The sequence below is a fragment of the Salvelinus alpinus genome, chromosome 2 (assembly GCF_045679555.1).
Source record: "Salvelinus alpinus chromosome 2, SLU_Salpinus.1, whole genome shotgun sequence".
In the NCBI taxonomy this organism is placed as follows: Eukaryota; Metazoa; Chordata; class Actinopteri; order Salmoniformes; family Salmonidae; genus Salvelinus; species Salvelinus alpinus.
Genome location: NC_092087.1, coordinates 130,656,580 through 130,672,787, shown reverse-complemented (window position 1 = coordinate 130,672,787; position 16,208 = coordinate 130,656,580). Strand labels below are relative to the sequence as shown.

At 46.1% G+C, this 16,208-nt stretch overlaps 1 protein-coding gene across 2 annotated transcripts; it reads left to right on the top strand.

The window, feature by feature from the left end:
* The first annotated feature begins 514 nt into the window (after positions 1–514).
* On the top strand, positions 515–13,859 carry LOC139551732 (lipopolysaccharide-induced tumor necrosis factor-alpha factor homolog). 2 transcript variants are annotated; one of them, XM_071363042.1, is made up of 5 exons: positions 515–655; positions 6,614–6,902; positions 7,599–7,673; positions 12,719–12,866; positions 13,198–13,859. In XM_071363042.1, the coding sequence occupies exons 3-5, from the start codon at positions 7,613–7,615 to the stop codon at positions 13,301–13,303; spliced, it is 315 nt and encodes a 104-aa protein (XP_071219143.1). In that variant the 5' UTR covers positions 515–655; positions 6,614–6,902; positions 7,599–7,612; the 3' UTR covers positions 13,304–13,859. The 2 variants fall into 2 exon arrangements, 1 of the variants encoding a protein (XP_071219143.1); XR_011670311.1 differs by lacking the exon at positions 515–655 and having other exon boundaries at positions 6,540–6,902.
* The last annotated feature ends 2,349 nt before the right edge of the window (positions 13,860–16,208 follow it).

Sequence of the window (16,208 nt, the reverse complement as noted above, 5' to 3'; positions counted from 1 at the left end):
GCCAGCCAGCAGTGGTATGCAGGGTGGTATCCTGCTGGCAGGTTATCTGAAGTGACTATTCAGTCACGATTGACAGTGAGACAGTGAGAAACAACCCAACATAATAGCCTAGTATAAAGTTGCTGTAAGACAAAACATACCACCTCATTTCCTAGGAGATTTTCGGATGATATTGCTTGCAGTCTCTCATGCGGCCAGAACTCATTACCTTATCTACCTGACACCTCCCTAACAGCTTAGCCCGCCCCCTCTATAAATTCAATTTCAATTCAAGGGGCTTTATTGGCATGGGAAACACATGTTAACATTGCCAAAGCAAGTGAAGTAGATAATAAACAAAAGTGAAGTAAACAATAAAAATGAACGGTAAATATTACACTCACAGAAGTTCCAAAACAATAAAGACATTTCAAATGTCATATGTGCAAATAGTGAAAGTCTGTGTCTCTTCCTCTCTCGATCACACTCGCTCTCTTCCTCTCTCGATCACACTCTCTCTCTTCCTGTCTCGATCACACTCGCTCTCTTCCTCTGTGCTTAAGTTTCTCTCTCTCTCTCTCTGTCTCTCTCTGCTTCAGTTTCGTTGTCTCTTGAGGGAGTTGCAGCTCTTATCTTTAGCTCCACAGTACCTCGTCTCCTCCAGGACTCCAGACAGGTAAGGGACCGTCACTCTGCTTGTGGCTGGGATAGGGTGTTCTGAGCTGGGGTAAGGTGGGTTGGGATAGGGTGTTCTGAGCTGGGGTAAGTTGAGCTGGGATAGGGTGTTCTGAGCTGGGGAAAGGTGAGCTGGGATAGGGTGTTCTGAGCTGGGGAAAGGTGAGCTGGGATAGGGTGTTCTGAGCTGGGGAAAGGTGAGCTGGGATAGGGTGTTCTGAGCTGGGGTAAGGTGAGCTGGGATAGGGTGTTCTGAGCTGGGGAAAGGTGAGCTGGGATAGGGTGTTCTGAGCTGGGGAAAGGTGAGCTGGGATAGGGTGTTCTGAGCTGGGGAAAGGTGAGCTGGGATAGGGTGTTCTGAGCTGGGGTAAGGTGAGCTGGGATAGGGTGTTCTGAGCTGGGGAAAGGTGAGCTGGGATAGGTGTTCTGAGCTGGGGAAAGGTGAGCTGGGATAGGGTGTTCTGAGCTGGGGAAAGGTGGGCTGGGATAGAGTGTTCTGAGCTGAGTAAGAGGGTTGGGATAGGGTGTTCTGAGCTGGGGTAAGGTGAGCTGGGATAGGGTGTTCTGAGCTGGGGAAAGGTGAGCTGGGATAGGTGTTCTGAGCTGGGGAAAGGTGAGCTGGGATAGGGTGTTCTGAGCTGGGGAAAGGTGGGCTGGGATAGAGTGTTCTGAGCTGAGTAAGAGGGTTGGGATAGGGTGTTCTGAGCTGAGTAAGAGGGTTGGGATAGGGTGTTCTGAGCTGAGTAAGAGGGGTTGGGATAGGGTGTTCTGAGCTGAGTAAGAGGGGCTGGGATAGAGTGTTCTGAGCTGGGTAAGAGGGGTTCGGATAGAGTGTTCTGAGCTGGGATAAGAGGGGTTGGGATAGAGTGTTCTGAGCTGGGATAAGAGGGGTTGGGATAGAGTGTTCTGAGCTGGGTAAGAGGGGTTGGGATAGAGTGTTCTGAGCTGGGGTAAGAGGGGTTGGGATAGAGTGTTCTGAGCTGGGTAAGAGGGGTTGGGATAGAGTGTTCTGAGCTGGGATAAGAGGGGTTGGGATAGAGTGTTCTGAGATGGGTAAGAGGGGTTGGGATAGAGTGTTCTGAGCTGGGTAAGAGGGGTTGGGATAGAGTGTTCTGAGCTGAGTAAGAGGGGTTGGGATAGAGTGTTCTGAGCTGGGATAAGAGGGGTTGGGATAGAGTGTTCTGAGATGGGTAAGAGGGGTTGGGATAGAGTGTTCTGTGCTGGGTAAGAGGGGTTGGGATAGAGTGTTCTGAGCTGAGTAAGAGGGGTTGGGATAGAGTGTTCTGAGCTGGGTAAAAGGGGTTGGGATAGAGTGTTCTGTGCTGGGTAAGAGGGGTTGGGATAGAGTGTTCTGAGCTGAGTAAGAGGGTTGGGATAGAGTGTTCTGAGCTGGGTATGAGGGGTTGGGATAGAGTGTTCTGAGCTGGGATAAGAGGGGTTGGGATAGAGTGTTCTGAGCTGGGATAAGAGGGGTTGGGATAGAGTGTTCTGAGCTGGGATAAGAGGGGTTGGGATAGAGTGTTCTGAGCTGGGTAAGAGGGGTTGGGATAGAGTGTTCTGAGCTGGGTAAGAGGGGTTGGGATAGAGTGTTCTGAGCTGGGATAAGAGGGGTTGGGATAGAGTGTTCTGAGCTGGGATAAGAGGGGTTGGGATAGAGTGTTCTGTGCTGGGTAAGAGGGGTTGGGATAGAGTGTTCTGAGCTGGGTAAGAGGGGTTGGGATAGAGTGTTCTGAGCTGGGTAAGGTGGGCAGTTTTTTTTAGCTTGTCTGTGTGTGTGTGTGTGTGTGTGTGTGTGTGTGTGTGTGTGTGTGTGTGTGTGTGTGTGTGTGTGTGTGTGTGTGTGTGTGTGTGTGTGTGTGTGTGTGTGTGTGTGTGTGTGTGTGTGTCCTCCTGCCCCTACTACCATGGCTGACCCTGTAAAACAACACATTACTGCACCTATCCGGTGTATAGTCGTGGCCAAAAGTTTTGAGAATGACACAAATATTAATTTCCACAAAGTTTCCTGCTTCAGTGTCTTTAGATATTTTTGTCAGATGTTACTTTGGAATACTGAAGTATAATTAACAAGCATTTCATAAGTGTCAAAGGCTTTTATTGACAATTACATGACGTTGATGCAAAGAGTCAATGTTTGTAGTGTTGACCCTTCTTTTTCAAGACCTCTGCAATCCGCCCTGGCATGCTGTCAATTAACTTCTGGGCCACATCCTGACTGATGGCAGCCCATTCTTGCATAATCAATGCTTGGAGTTTGTCAGAATTTGTGGGTTTTTGTTTGTCCACCCGCCTCTTGAGGATTGACCACAAGTTCTCAAATGGGATTAAGGTCTGGGCAGTTTCCTGGCCATGGACCCAAAATATTGATGTTTTGTTCCCCGAGCCACTTATTTATCACTTTTGCCTTATGGCAAGGTGCTCCATCATGCTGGAAAAGGCATTGATCGTCACCAAACTGTTCCAGGATGGTTGGGAGAAGTTGCTCTCGGAGGATGTGTTGGTACCATTCTTTATTCATCGCTGTGTTCTTAGGCAAAATTGTGAGTAAGCCCACTCCCTGGCTGAGAAGCAACACCACACATGAATGGTCTCAGGATGCTTTACTGTTGGCATGACACAGGACTGATGGTAGCGCTCACCTTGGCTTCTCCGGACAAGCTTTTTTTCCGGATGCCCCAAACAATCGGAAAAGGGATTCATCAGAGAAAATGACTTTACCCCAGTCCTCAGCAGTCCAATCCCTGTACCTTTTGCAGAATATCAGTCTGTCCCTGATGTTTTTCATGGAAAGAAGTGGCTTCTCTGCTGCCCTTCTTGACACCAGGCCATCCTCCAAAAGTCTTCGCCTCACTGTACGTGCAGATGCACTCACACCTGCCTGCTGCCATTCCTGAGCAAGCTCTGTACTGGTGGTGCCCCGATCCCGCAGCTGAATCAACTTTAGGAGACGATCCTGGCGCTTGCTGGACTTTCTTGGGCACCCTGAAACCTTCTTCACAACAATTGAACCGCTCTCCTTGAAGTTCTTGATGATCCGATAAATGGTTGATTTAGGTGCAATTTTACTGGCAGCAATATCCTTGCCTGTGAAGCCCTTTTTGTGCAAAGCAATGATGATGGCACGTGTTTCCTTGCAGGTAATCATGGCTGACAGAGGAAGAACAATGATTCCAAGCACCACCCTCCTTTTGAAGCTTCCAGTCTGTTATTCGAACTCAATCAGCATGACAGAGTGATCTCCAGCCTTGTCCTCGTCAACACTCACACCTGTGTTAACGAGAGAATCATTGACATGATGTCAGCTGGTCCTTTTGTGGCAGGGCTGAAATGCAGTGGAAATGTTTTTGGGGGATTCAGTTCATTTGCATGGCAAAGAGGGACTTTGAAATTCATCTGATCACTCTTCATAACATTCAGGAGTATATGCGAGTTGCCATCATACAAGCTGAGGCAGCAGACTTTGGGAAATGTAATATTTGTGTCATTCTCAAAACTTTTGGCCACGACTGTATGTAACAACAGAACATAGGGCATAGGGGCCATTTAGGACACACCCATAGATAGAGAGGAGTTATATAACCTCCGCATTTCCTTATTACCTTCAGATTGTTATAAAATATGTTCTCAAGACTGACCTGGTTACTGTTAGTAAAGATTAAACAGATTGTTTTATAGTACAAGGTTAGTATGAATCATGAGGTTAGAATTTGTATTTATTTATTGAACCTAAATTGAACCAGGAAGTCCCATTGGGATCAGAAGACCTGTTTCCTAATGGAGACCACGTAGATCAATTATGTTTAGATCATGTGATGTATTATAGCTGATTCCACATGACATACTGCACTGTGTATTATAGCTGATTCCAGATGACATACTATACTGTGTATTATAGCTGATTACAGATTACATACTGTACTGTGTATTATAGCTGATTCCAGATGACATACTGCACTGTGTATTATAGCTGATTCCAGATGACATACTGCACTGTGTATTATAGCTGATTCCAGATGACATACTGCACTGTGTATTATAGCTGATTCCAGATGACATACTGCACTGTGTATTATAGCTGATTCCAGATGACATACTGCACTGTGTATTATAGCTGATTCCAGATGACATACTGCACTGTGTATTATAGCTGATTCCAGATGACATACTGCACTGTGTATTATAGCTGATTCCAGATGACATACTGCACTGTGTATTATAGCTGATTCCAGATTACATACTGTACTGTGTATTATAGCTGATTATACATGACATACTGCACTGTGTATTATAGCTGATTCTACATGACATACTGTACTGTGTATTATAGCTGATTCCAGATGACATACTGTACTGTGTATTATAGCTGATTCCAGATGACATACTGTACTGTGTATTATAGCTGATTCCAGATGACATACTGCACTGTGTATTATAGCTGATTCCAGATGACATACTGCACTGTGTATTATAGCTGATTCCAGATGACATACTGTACTGTGTATTATAGCTGATTCTACATGACATACTGCACTGTGTATTATAGCTGATTCCAGATGACATACTGTACTGTGTATTATAGCTGATTCCAGATTACATACTGCACTGTGTATTATAGCTGATTCCACATGACATACTGTACTGTGTATTATAGCTGATTCTACATGACATACTGTACTGTGTATTATAGCTGACTCCACATGACATACTGCACTGTGTATTATAGCTGATTCTACATGACATACTGTACTGTGTATTATAGCTGATTCCACATGACATACTGCACTGTGTATTATAGCTGATTCCAGATGACATACTGTACTGTGTATTATAGCTGATTCCAGATTACATACTGTACTGTGGTTGCCTATGACTGACTACGGTTTGTCGAAACTCCATTTGATTGGTCCATTATATGGCATTTGAAACTGTATTTAGTATTGTCAGCTGATGTGTCATTGTGGAGTGACGCTTAATTGTTTTGTAACTAACTTCAACTGTTGATAATTGAATAGTACATTGCAAATGAATTGATTTTGAACATGGACCAAGTTTATGTTTTTTCTGCAAGACAAGTGTTACGTTCTGGTGATGTTAACTATATGTCCCCTTTAAGGACGGAGCGCCCTTTTATGGTTCTGATTATGAGCTGGGTACATCATGTGATGTTTGCTGAAGGTTTATTAGTAACAGTGCTGTCATAAATGACGCTCACTGGGAGAATCTCAATTGCATACTCCTCGCGTCCTCTCTCCTCGCCTCCTTCTCAAAACCCATTGGAGGAGAAAGAGGAGAGGAGAGGAGAGAGAGAGCAGAGAGAGTAGAGAGGACCCCATTGTGATTCTGACACTGTGTTTGCTCTCTCCCTCTCTCTTCTCTCTCTCTCTCTGCTCCCTTTATCTCTCTCTCTCCCACCTGTCTTCTCTTTTTCCCCTCCCCCTCTCCCTCAATTCAATTCAATTCAAAGGGCTTTATTTGCATGGAAACATATGTTAACATTGCCAATGCAAGTGAAGTAGATAATTAACAAAAGAGAAATAAACAATAAAAATGAACAGTAAACATTACATTCACATAAGTTCCAAAAGAATAAAGACATTTCAAATGTCATATTATGTATAAATACAGTGTTGTAACGATATGCAAATGGTTAAAGTACAAAAGGAAAAATAAATCAACATAAATATGGGTTGTATTTACAATGTTGTTTGTTCTTCACTGGTTGCCCCCCCTCTCTCTCTCCCTCTTCCCCTGTCTTTCTCACTCCCTCACCTCTCTCCCCTCATCTCTCTCTCTCTCTCTCTCTTCCACCTGTCTTATCTTTTTCCCCTACCTCTCTCTCCCCCTCCTCTCTCCACTCTGCCCCCCCCCCCATATATCTCTCCCCCTCCTCTCTCTCTCTCTCTCAAACACTTCCGCATGAAATGATTATGTTGTCTTAACCTGGATGTCTTCAACCTAGGGCGACGCTCCGCTATCCCGACAGTATGGAGAATGGTCAGCAGTATAGAAGTCAGTATGGATCCCCCCGGCACATCCCAGCTCCCTCCTACCCCGACAGTATGGAGAATGGTCAGCAGTATAGAAGTCAGTATGGATCCCCCCGGCACATCCCAGCTCCCACCTACCCCGTCCCCCCCGCGGCCTATGGCTTACAGGGAGGTGACAAGGGTGCAGCCTACCCCCCTCAGCCTGGCTTCCAGGGAGGTGACAGGGGTGCAGCCTACCCCCCCAGCCTGGCTTCCAGGGAGGTGAGAGACCAGATCTACACTGATACTCTTAGGGACAGTTTAAGCCCGAGACTAAAGAGCTATTTCAATAGAGATTCTCCGTTGAGCATGCTTTTCAGACCAGGACTAGGTTTATTCTGTGTCCAGGAAACCAGCCCTTACTCTTGATGTAAATTAAAATGTTACTGGACAGCAACTCCCTTCAATAGTGTTTTCATTAAGCGTTTTGGAAGTGTGTCATGATAGCCATAGATATCATGAGACTCATTGTTAAGGGCTGGCCAACCACTCTGTATCCCTGGGTTTGTGTCACCATAACGCTGGCCAACCACTCTGTATCCCTGGGTTTGTGTTCCCATAATGCTGGCCAACCACTCTGTATCCCTGGGTTTGTGTCACCATAATGCTGGCCAACCACTCTGTATCCCTGGGTTTGTGTTCCCATTACGCTGGCCAACCACTCTGTATCCCTGGGTTTGTGTTCCCATTACGCTGGCCAACCACTCTGTATCCCTGGGTTTGTGTTCCCATAACGCTGGTCAACCACTCTATATCCCTGGGTTGTGGTACATTACGCTGGCCAACCACTCAGTATCCCTGTGTTTGTGTTCCCATAATGCTGTCCAACCACTCTGTATCCCTGTGTGGTGGTACATTATGCAAGATGTTTCTGTTTAATTAATTTATTGATGTATTTATCTATCCCTTGTTTATCAGGTCCCCAAGCCGGCATGTACCCACCACCTCCCCAATACAGCACGGGCATGGCACAACCTAGAAACACCCCTGGGGGTGAGTCACACACACACACACACACACACACACAGTGGCGTGATTATTTATTCAAAATAGCTGTTATGAAAAGCCAAATTAAAATTAAAATTTTAATTAAATATTAAAATTAAATTCTCACAATAACAAAAGTAATTTGTCTGATGATTCGGGCTTACAGCTCCTTCCGACCAGCAGACTGTAGACACAACGTTGTGAAGACAGAGTCACGGTTTCGAGTTTGTGAGTGAAGTAAACCAAGCCAGGTTAACTGTGCCAGATGCACACAAGTGTTGAGTAGTGCAGACATTTTTGCTAATTTATTGAAAATGAAATACAGAAATGTCACATTTACGTAAGTATTCACACCCCTGAGTCAATACATGTTAGAATCACCTTTGGCAGCAATTACAGCTGTGAGTCTTTCTGGGTAAGTCTCTAAGAGCTTTGCTCACCTGGATTATAAAATATTTGCCCATTATTCTTTAAAAAAATACAGAAATAACTAATTTACATAAGTATTCACACCGCTTTGCTATGATACTCCAAATTGAGCTCAGGTATATCCAATTTAATTTGATCATCCTTGGGATGTCAATACGATTTGATTGGAGTCCACCAGTGCCCAATTCAATTGTTTGGACATGATTTAGAAAGAAACACACCTGTTGACAGAAACTATACCATGAAGTCCAAGGAACAGTCTGTAGATCTCCGAGATATAATTGTGATGAGGCATATATCTGGGAAAGGGTATAAAACTATTTCTAGAATGGTGAAAGTTTCCAAGAGCACAGTGGTCTCCATCATTGAGAAATAGAAAAATATGGAAATACCCAGACTCTGCCTAGAGCTGAGTATCCGACCAAACTGAGCAGGCAAGAAGGACCTTGGTCATGGAGGTGACCAAGAACCCAATGACCACTCTGACAGAACTATAGAGTTCTTTGGCTGAGATGGGAGAACCTGCCAGAAGGACAACAGTCTCTACAGCACTTCACCAATCTGGGCTTTATGGGAGAGTGGCCAGACGGAAGACACTCCTGAGAAAATGCACATGATAGCACGCCTGGAGTTTGCAAAAAGACACGCGAAAGACTGAGATCATAAGGTACCAGATTCTGTGGTCTAATGAGACAAAAATGGAACTCTTTGGCCTGAATGCAAAGTGCTATGTCTGTAGAAAAACCAAGCACAGCTCATCACCCATCTAACACCATCCCTACCGTGAAGCATGGTGGTGGCAGCATAATGCTATGGGGATGCTTTTCAGTGGCAGGGACTGGGAGACTGGTAAGGATAACGAACTTGGAAAATTAAAAGAGACTGAAGTGCAAATTCATGTGGACCAATCCGTTTGACCACGCTTCTGCAAAAGCCCACCAAGTGCCGTTCGCACTACAACAGACGGTCGAGGCAGAGCTCGACAGGCTCCAGACCACTGGAATACTCTAACCAATCACCTACTCTGAGTGGGCTTCCCCCATTGTCCCAGTAATGAAGCCTGATGGAAATATCAGGATTTGTGGAGATTACAAGCTAACCGCCAATGTAGCTTCCAGGCTGGACCAGTACCCACTGCCAACGGTAGAGGAGCTATTCACAAAGCTATTTGGTGGGACATGCTTTTACAAGCTGCCCATGTCTCACGCATACCAGCAGTTGGTGCTGGCTGAAGAATCCTGCAAAGTAGCTAGAATTAACACTGACAAGGGGCTGTTTCAGTACACATGCCCTCCGTTTAGTGTCTCCTCTGCCTGAGTGATCTGTCAAAGAACAATGGAGAATCAGTTAACAGCACACTACTGTATAGATGGAGCATATCCTTATCACCGGTGTCATGGAGGAAGACCACCAACAAAAATAAACTTGAAAGATTAGTGTCAAGACTGGAGAGCGCAGGGCTTCTCCTGAAGAAATCAAAGTGTGTTTTCCTGGCCCCTGAAGTGGAGTACTTGGGGCACAAAGTCCCTGCCAAAGGGTTTCAAACACTGGACAACCAGAGGCCCCAGAACCCAAGGATGTGAGTGAGCTATGGGCCTACCTTGCGAAGTTAAACTACTATGGCCACTTTCTTCCTAACCTAGCCTCTGTCCTAACCCCACTGCAAGAAATCTTACAAGTATGCGCACGGACGCCACATCAACATCCAAACGGACCATAAGCCCATGTTAGGGCTCCTTGGTGAACTGAAGAACATACACCCATTCGCCTCCGGACGACTCCAAACACCCTCATGTTAGCTCAATACCAATATGAGTTGCCGTACAGACCAGGCCCCTCCATCGCCAATGCTGATGGTCTCAGCAAGCTGCCACTTCCAGACATGCCCAAAGACCTCAAATGTCCCCCTGGATTGGTGTGCTTGCTGAAACAGCTCCAAACAGCTCCAATAGACCATCGCCAACTGAAGAAATGGACTGTAAGAGACCCTCTTCTCTCCAACGTCAGCCGCTTAGTCCAGGAGCAATGGCGTGTCCACTGTCCTGATTGGACAAAGTGGTGGAAGAGCAGGTGCAGTCTTGTGCTACTTGCCAGCAGGTATGAAATGCTCCAGCACAAGGGTCCCATAAGCCCTTGGGAGTGGCCTGGAAAACCCTTGACTTGCATTCACATTGACTATGCAGGGCATTTCCTTGGGGAGATGTTCTTGTTGGCTGTGGATGCTCGCTCAAAATGGCTTGAAGTTTTCCCAGTCCCCACTGCAAACTCAGCAACAACTGAGCATCTCAGGGAAGTATTCAGTACTCATGGTCTTCCCCATACGATCACATCAGACAATGCAGCCATCTTTATGAGTGGCAACCAATGGTATTCTCCACATTACCTCCACCCCTAGCACCCTTCCATGAATGGCTTAGTGGAGAGGGCAATCCAGACAATGAAAAGAGCCTTGGAAAAAGCAGCATGAGGCACACTGAAAACCAGAGTTTCCCTGGCAGCCTCCCGCTGTACACCACAACCGGGATGACTCCAGCTAAGATCATGTTTGGCCACCCTGTTCGGACCAGGTGTCAGCACAAGAGTTCTCCGCAGTCAGGAACGGATGGCTACCAACAGGAAAAAACACCAAATCCACCAGGTCGCTGGAGGCCGGGTCGCCCGTCCGGGTCAGGGACTTCTCAAGGAATGACAAATGAACACCAGGAGTGGTGGTCCCCACTACAGCTCCTCTCTTATACAGAGGGGATGTTGCTGAGAAGGTGGTGAGGTGGCGCCACATGGTTCATCTGCTGGCGAGGGGGGAAGGTGCCCAGGCAACCTCAGATCGTCCTCCCATCTGGGACGATGATGGAGCGGCAGTGGAGCAGCCCCAGATACCCGTCCCACAGGCAGCTCAAGTGCCTACTGTGAGGTAGGCAGAGGCAGCCCTTGTCCAACGCTCAGACAGAGCCCGCAAATCCCCAGAAAGATTGAACTTATAGTTAGTTACTGGGCAGTACATTTCTTGGCCATTCCTACCAGAACTGGTTAGTTCCCCCTTTTGACTCTGATTAAAAATATATCCCCCCTGGTTTCCGTTCCCTTGGTTAAGTATGTTGGGACTATGGGCGGAGGGATGTGGTAACCTGAGTTATGGGTTAGTTCTATAGGGAGTTGCCGATGTGGCCGTAAGGGACTCAACGCTGTAAAACAGGAAGTAAAGCAGTTCAGATTTACCTTGAGAGGGAGTCAATGAGACTAGCATCGAGTCTGGTTAAGTTTATAATAGGCTTCATCAATGTTTATTTTTTAGTATTATCTTTGATAATAGCCAGTGCCTACTCAACCACTGACCTCACCGCACATCACACACACACACACACACACACACACACACACACACACACACACACACACACACACACACACACACACACACACACACACACACACACACACACACACACACACACACACACACACACACACACACACACATCCTAAGGGGTTCTATATGGTCCTCTCCAGTCCTGTCCAGTTCTATCCAGTATTACTATAGTATTACTCCATCCTAAGGGGTTCTATATGGTCCTCTCCAGTCCTGTCCAGTTCTATCCAGTATTACTATAGTATTACTCCATCCTAAGGGGTTCTATATGGTCCTCACCAGTCCTGTCCAGTTCTATCCAGTATTACTATAGTATTACTCCATCCTAAGGGGTTCTATATGGTCCTCTCCAGTCCTGTCCTGTCCTGTCCAGTTCTATCCAGTATTACTATAGTATTACTCCATCCTAAGGGGTTCTATATGGTCCTCTCCAGTCCTGTCCAGTTCTATCCAGTATTACTATAGTATTACTCCATCCTAAGGGGTTCTATATGGTCCTCTCCAGTCCTGTCCTGTCCTGTCCAGTTCTATCCAGTATTACTATAGTATTACTCCATCCTAAGGGGTTCTATATGGTCCTGTCCAGTTCTATCCAGTATTACTATAGTATTACTCCATCCTAAGGGGTTCTATATGGTCCTCTCCAGTCCTGTCCTGTCCTGTCCAGTTCTATCCAGTATTACTATAGTATTACTCCATCCTAAGGGGTTCTATATGGTCCTGTCCAGTCCTGTCCTATCCAGTTCTATCCAGTATTACTCCATCCTAAGGGGTTCTATATGGTATTGTACAGTCCAGTCCTATCCAGTTCTGTCAAGTATTACTATAGTATTACTCCATCCTAAGGGGTTCTATATGGTCCAGTCCTGTCCAGTTCTATCCAGTATTACTATAGTATTACTGCATCCTAAGGGGTTTTACATGGTTCTGTCCAGTCCTGTTCAGTCCTGTCCTGTCCTGTCCTGTCCAGTCCTATCAAGTATTACTATAGTATTACTCCGTCCTAAGGGGTTCTATATGGTCCTGTCCAGTTATATCTGATTCTATCTAGTTCTGGCCAGTATTCCCTCCCTCCTTCCCTCTGCAGTAACCCAAGTGGTGGTTCTGTCCTGTTCTATCCGGTTCTGACCAGTTATATCTGGTTCTAACCAGTATTCTCCTCCCTCTGCAATAACCCAGGTGGTGGTTCTGTCCTGTTCTATCCGGTTCTGACCAGTTATATCTGGTTCTAACCAGTATTATCCTCCCTCTGCAGTAACCCAGGTGGTGATGCAGCAGCCGCTGCTAAGAGACGTACCAGGCCAGATGACGTGTCCCCACTGTCAGGTCCAGGTTCTGACAGAGACCACACACATCGCCGGGAGTCTCGCCTGGCTCATCTGTGGAGTCCTCTTCTGCTTCCTGTGAGTTGACACACACACGGGCCGACACACACGGGCCGACACACACACACACACACACACACACACACACACACACACACACACACATGTACATACAGGAATACACACACATGTACATACAGGAATACACACACATAGTATTTGTAGCTTTTTTTCTCTCACACACACACTAAATATCCTCTCTCTCACTTTCTCTCTTTGTCCCCCACCCCCCCTCTCTATCTATCTCTCTCTTTGTCCCCCACCCCACTCTCTCTCGCTCTCTCTCTTTGTCCCCCACCCCCCCCTCTCTATCTATCTCTCTCTTTGTCCGTCCCCCCTCTCTCTCTAGGTGCATGATATTCTCTTGCATTCCGTTCTGTGTTGACTCCTGTAAGGACGTAGAACACCGCTGCCCCAACTGCAAGACAGTGATCTACATCCACAAACGCATGTGAACAGACCAAGATGAGACACCTGCCACAAAGTGATCCACAGACACTTCTGCCACAAAGTGATTCTTACCTATATTAATCTATTCCAGTAGTGTTGATCCTCTTAGGGAAACTGCAAACCCGGTTTAATGCACCAGGATTGGAAAGACAATGGGCTACTGTCTGTCGCTGACATCACTACTGCAGTACCAGCTTTTCATCTACTGGGAATGTGTGACAGGGTATTATTATAGCCATCATTTACTATATCGTAAACATTCATGAAAACAAAATGTGCTTCTTGGTCTTAATTTCAGGTTAAGGTTAGGTATTATGGTCAGCTGTGTGGGTATATTTGATGACTTTGTGGCTGTGCCAGCTAGTGACCCCTCTACAGAGCTGCCTCCTGGGTAAGAATCATGACAAGAAATTCCAACCTGCCCCTAATTAGGGGGAACAGGTTAAAGAGTAGACAGCCATACAAATGTACGTGCAAAGACCACGTTTAATAGGTTTTTATACTAATTGTAATGAAGTTTTTCAATTAAAACAGAACATATTGTACTTTCCAATGAATAACGGTCAAGTTTATTGATTGGTTGTTTGCTTTAAATGATTGATGAATAATCAATATCTCAATAATGACTTTGACTTTTGAGATGATAATGGTTATTGTATTTTTTCCCCCAGAAACACACACTCACACATTCCACATGTTGGTGCTATTCCACATGGTGGTGCTATTCCACATGAACCACACCACCTCCAAACCACCTGTAGTGGTGTTAATGATGTAGCTGGATTGGACTGGGCTGATCTGGGCCTGTGTTCACTAAGAGTCTCAGAGTCCATGTAATGTTATTCATGATGATCTTAAAGTCCAAACTGATCCTAGATCATCAGTGCTTTATGAATACTGGCCCTTATCTATATGGTGCTGAGAGGTTCTCTGGCTGGAGAGATAGAGAGAGAGACAGAGAAAGAGAGAGAAGGGAGGAGCAGAGAGAGAGAGAGAGAGAGAGAGAAGGAAGGCACAGCGAGAGAGCGGAGAGAGAGAGGGATAGCGAGAAAGAAAGAGATAAATATATATATAGAGAGAGAAAGAGAGGGAGAGAGTAATGTATATGGACAAATGAATCACTTCCTGTACTAACTGTTTACAAGTTACTTTAACATCTCAAAACAGCTAATCACTAGTAAGTAAGTGGTTGAGGAGAGGTCAGACAGGAGAGGATGACCTTAGAATGACCCACAATGACCTTTGACCTAGAGTAATGTCCAAGCTATTTAGCCCCTCTACACACGCACACCTACTATACTGTGTGTGTGTGTGTGTGTGTGTGTGTGTGTGTGTGTGTGTGTGTGTGTGTGTGTGTGTGTGTGTGTGTGTGTGTGTGTGTGTGTGTGTGTGTGTGTGTGTGTGTGTACTGGCGTGTGCGTATGGGGGGCTCGATCAAAACGTCAATCTCCCAGCTTTACAAAAAATAGACAGGAGAAAGAGTGGATGAATGGAATGAAATGGAGGGAGAGAATTAGGGATGGAGTGAGGGGGAAGGGAGGATTATGGGATGTCCCATACTTCACAACTGCAGGGTAATGACGAGGTAATCACCAAGCCAGCACTCTACTCCTCTATAGTCATTATCCTCTCTCGCTCTCTCTCTCTCTCCCTCCCATCTCGCTCTCTCTCTTTCCCAATCTCCCTCTCACACTCTCTCCCGCTCCCTCCCTCTCTCTGTCTCTCTCCCCCCTCTCTCTCCCTCTCTCACACTCTCTCTCCCTCTCTCCCTCTCTCTCCCCTTTGCTCAGAGGTCGACATCGTTCACACCTGTTGCATGGTGCTTATATCCCGATTTGCAATTTGTTGAACTGTTTAAGTGTTGTTAACTGACACACATAGTCATTGAAATTGACTGATTGATTTTCGGCTCACTACACCTTCACACATTGCTACACATTGGAGTTGAGTTACACCAACGCAAAGTGCTTTGAGTTTGAGAAAGACCCAACACTGTATAAAGCCATAGCAGTCCATTCACCCAGAGCTCTCCTGCTCAGCCCTACTCAGGGACGGATTGGCCACTGGGCAATTCTGGCAAATGCCAGATGGGCAGGTCCATCTGTAGCCTAGTGGGCCGGTCTGGATAGTTTTTTCTTCTGCAGAATGACCATTATATATTATAATGGAGGCTTCAAGGGAAATAAAGGCCCGGTCTCGGTGCCCAGAGGAACAAAATGGGCCGGTGTGGGGACCCAGAGGAACATAATGGGCCGGTGTGGGGGCCCAGAGGAACAAAATGGGCCGGTTTGGGGGCCCAGAGGAACAAAATGGGCCGAAATACCTGGGACAATTTGTGGTCCGTCACTGGCCCCATTCATTCAGGTCATCATGTTGTTACTAGGCTAGTTGAGACATTATTAGACACACTAATCTGCACTACTGACGCGGGCGTGTGTGTGTGTGTGTGTGTGTGTGTGTGTGTGTGTGTGTGTGTGTGTGTGTGTGTGTGTGTGTGTGTGTGTGTGTGTGTGTGTGTGTGTGTGTGTGTGTGTGTGTGTGTGTGTGTGTGTGTGTGAGCTACTGGAGATGATGACAGGAACCTTCTATGTTTAGCCTCTATTACAGGCATCTATGAAGAAATCCATTGTCTCATTAACATCACTGCTCCTAACGACTCTCCCAGTACAGTACAGGGGCTGTACTAATAAACAGTCTCAGGGTAGGAGTGCTGATCTAGGACCAGGTAACGACTCTCCCAGTACAGTACAGGGGCTGTACTAATAAACAGTCTCAGGGTAGGAGTCCTGATCTAGGAACAGGTAACGACTCTCTCAGTACAGTACAGGGGCTGTACTAATAAACAGTCTCAGGGTAGGAGTGCTGATCTAGGAACAGGTAACGACTCTCTCAGTACAGTACAGGGGCTGT

Excerpts from the sequence above, each read along its gene's own strand:
- LOC139551732 (XM_071363042.1), top strand. The coding sequence starts at position 7,613 with ATGTACCCACCACCTCCCCAATACAGCACGGGCATGGCACAACCTAGA. Across the intron at positions 7,674-12,718 it reads ACCTAGAAACACCCCTGGGG|TAACCCAGGTGGTGATGCAG; the intron begins GTGAGTCACACA and ends CTCCCTCTGCAG. Across the intron at positions 12,867-13,197 it reads GGAGTCCTCTTCTGCTTCCT|GTGCATGATATTCTCTTGCA; the intron begins GTGAGTTGACAC and ends CTCTCTCTCTAG.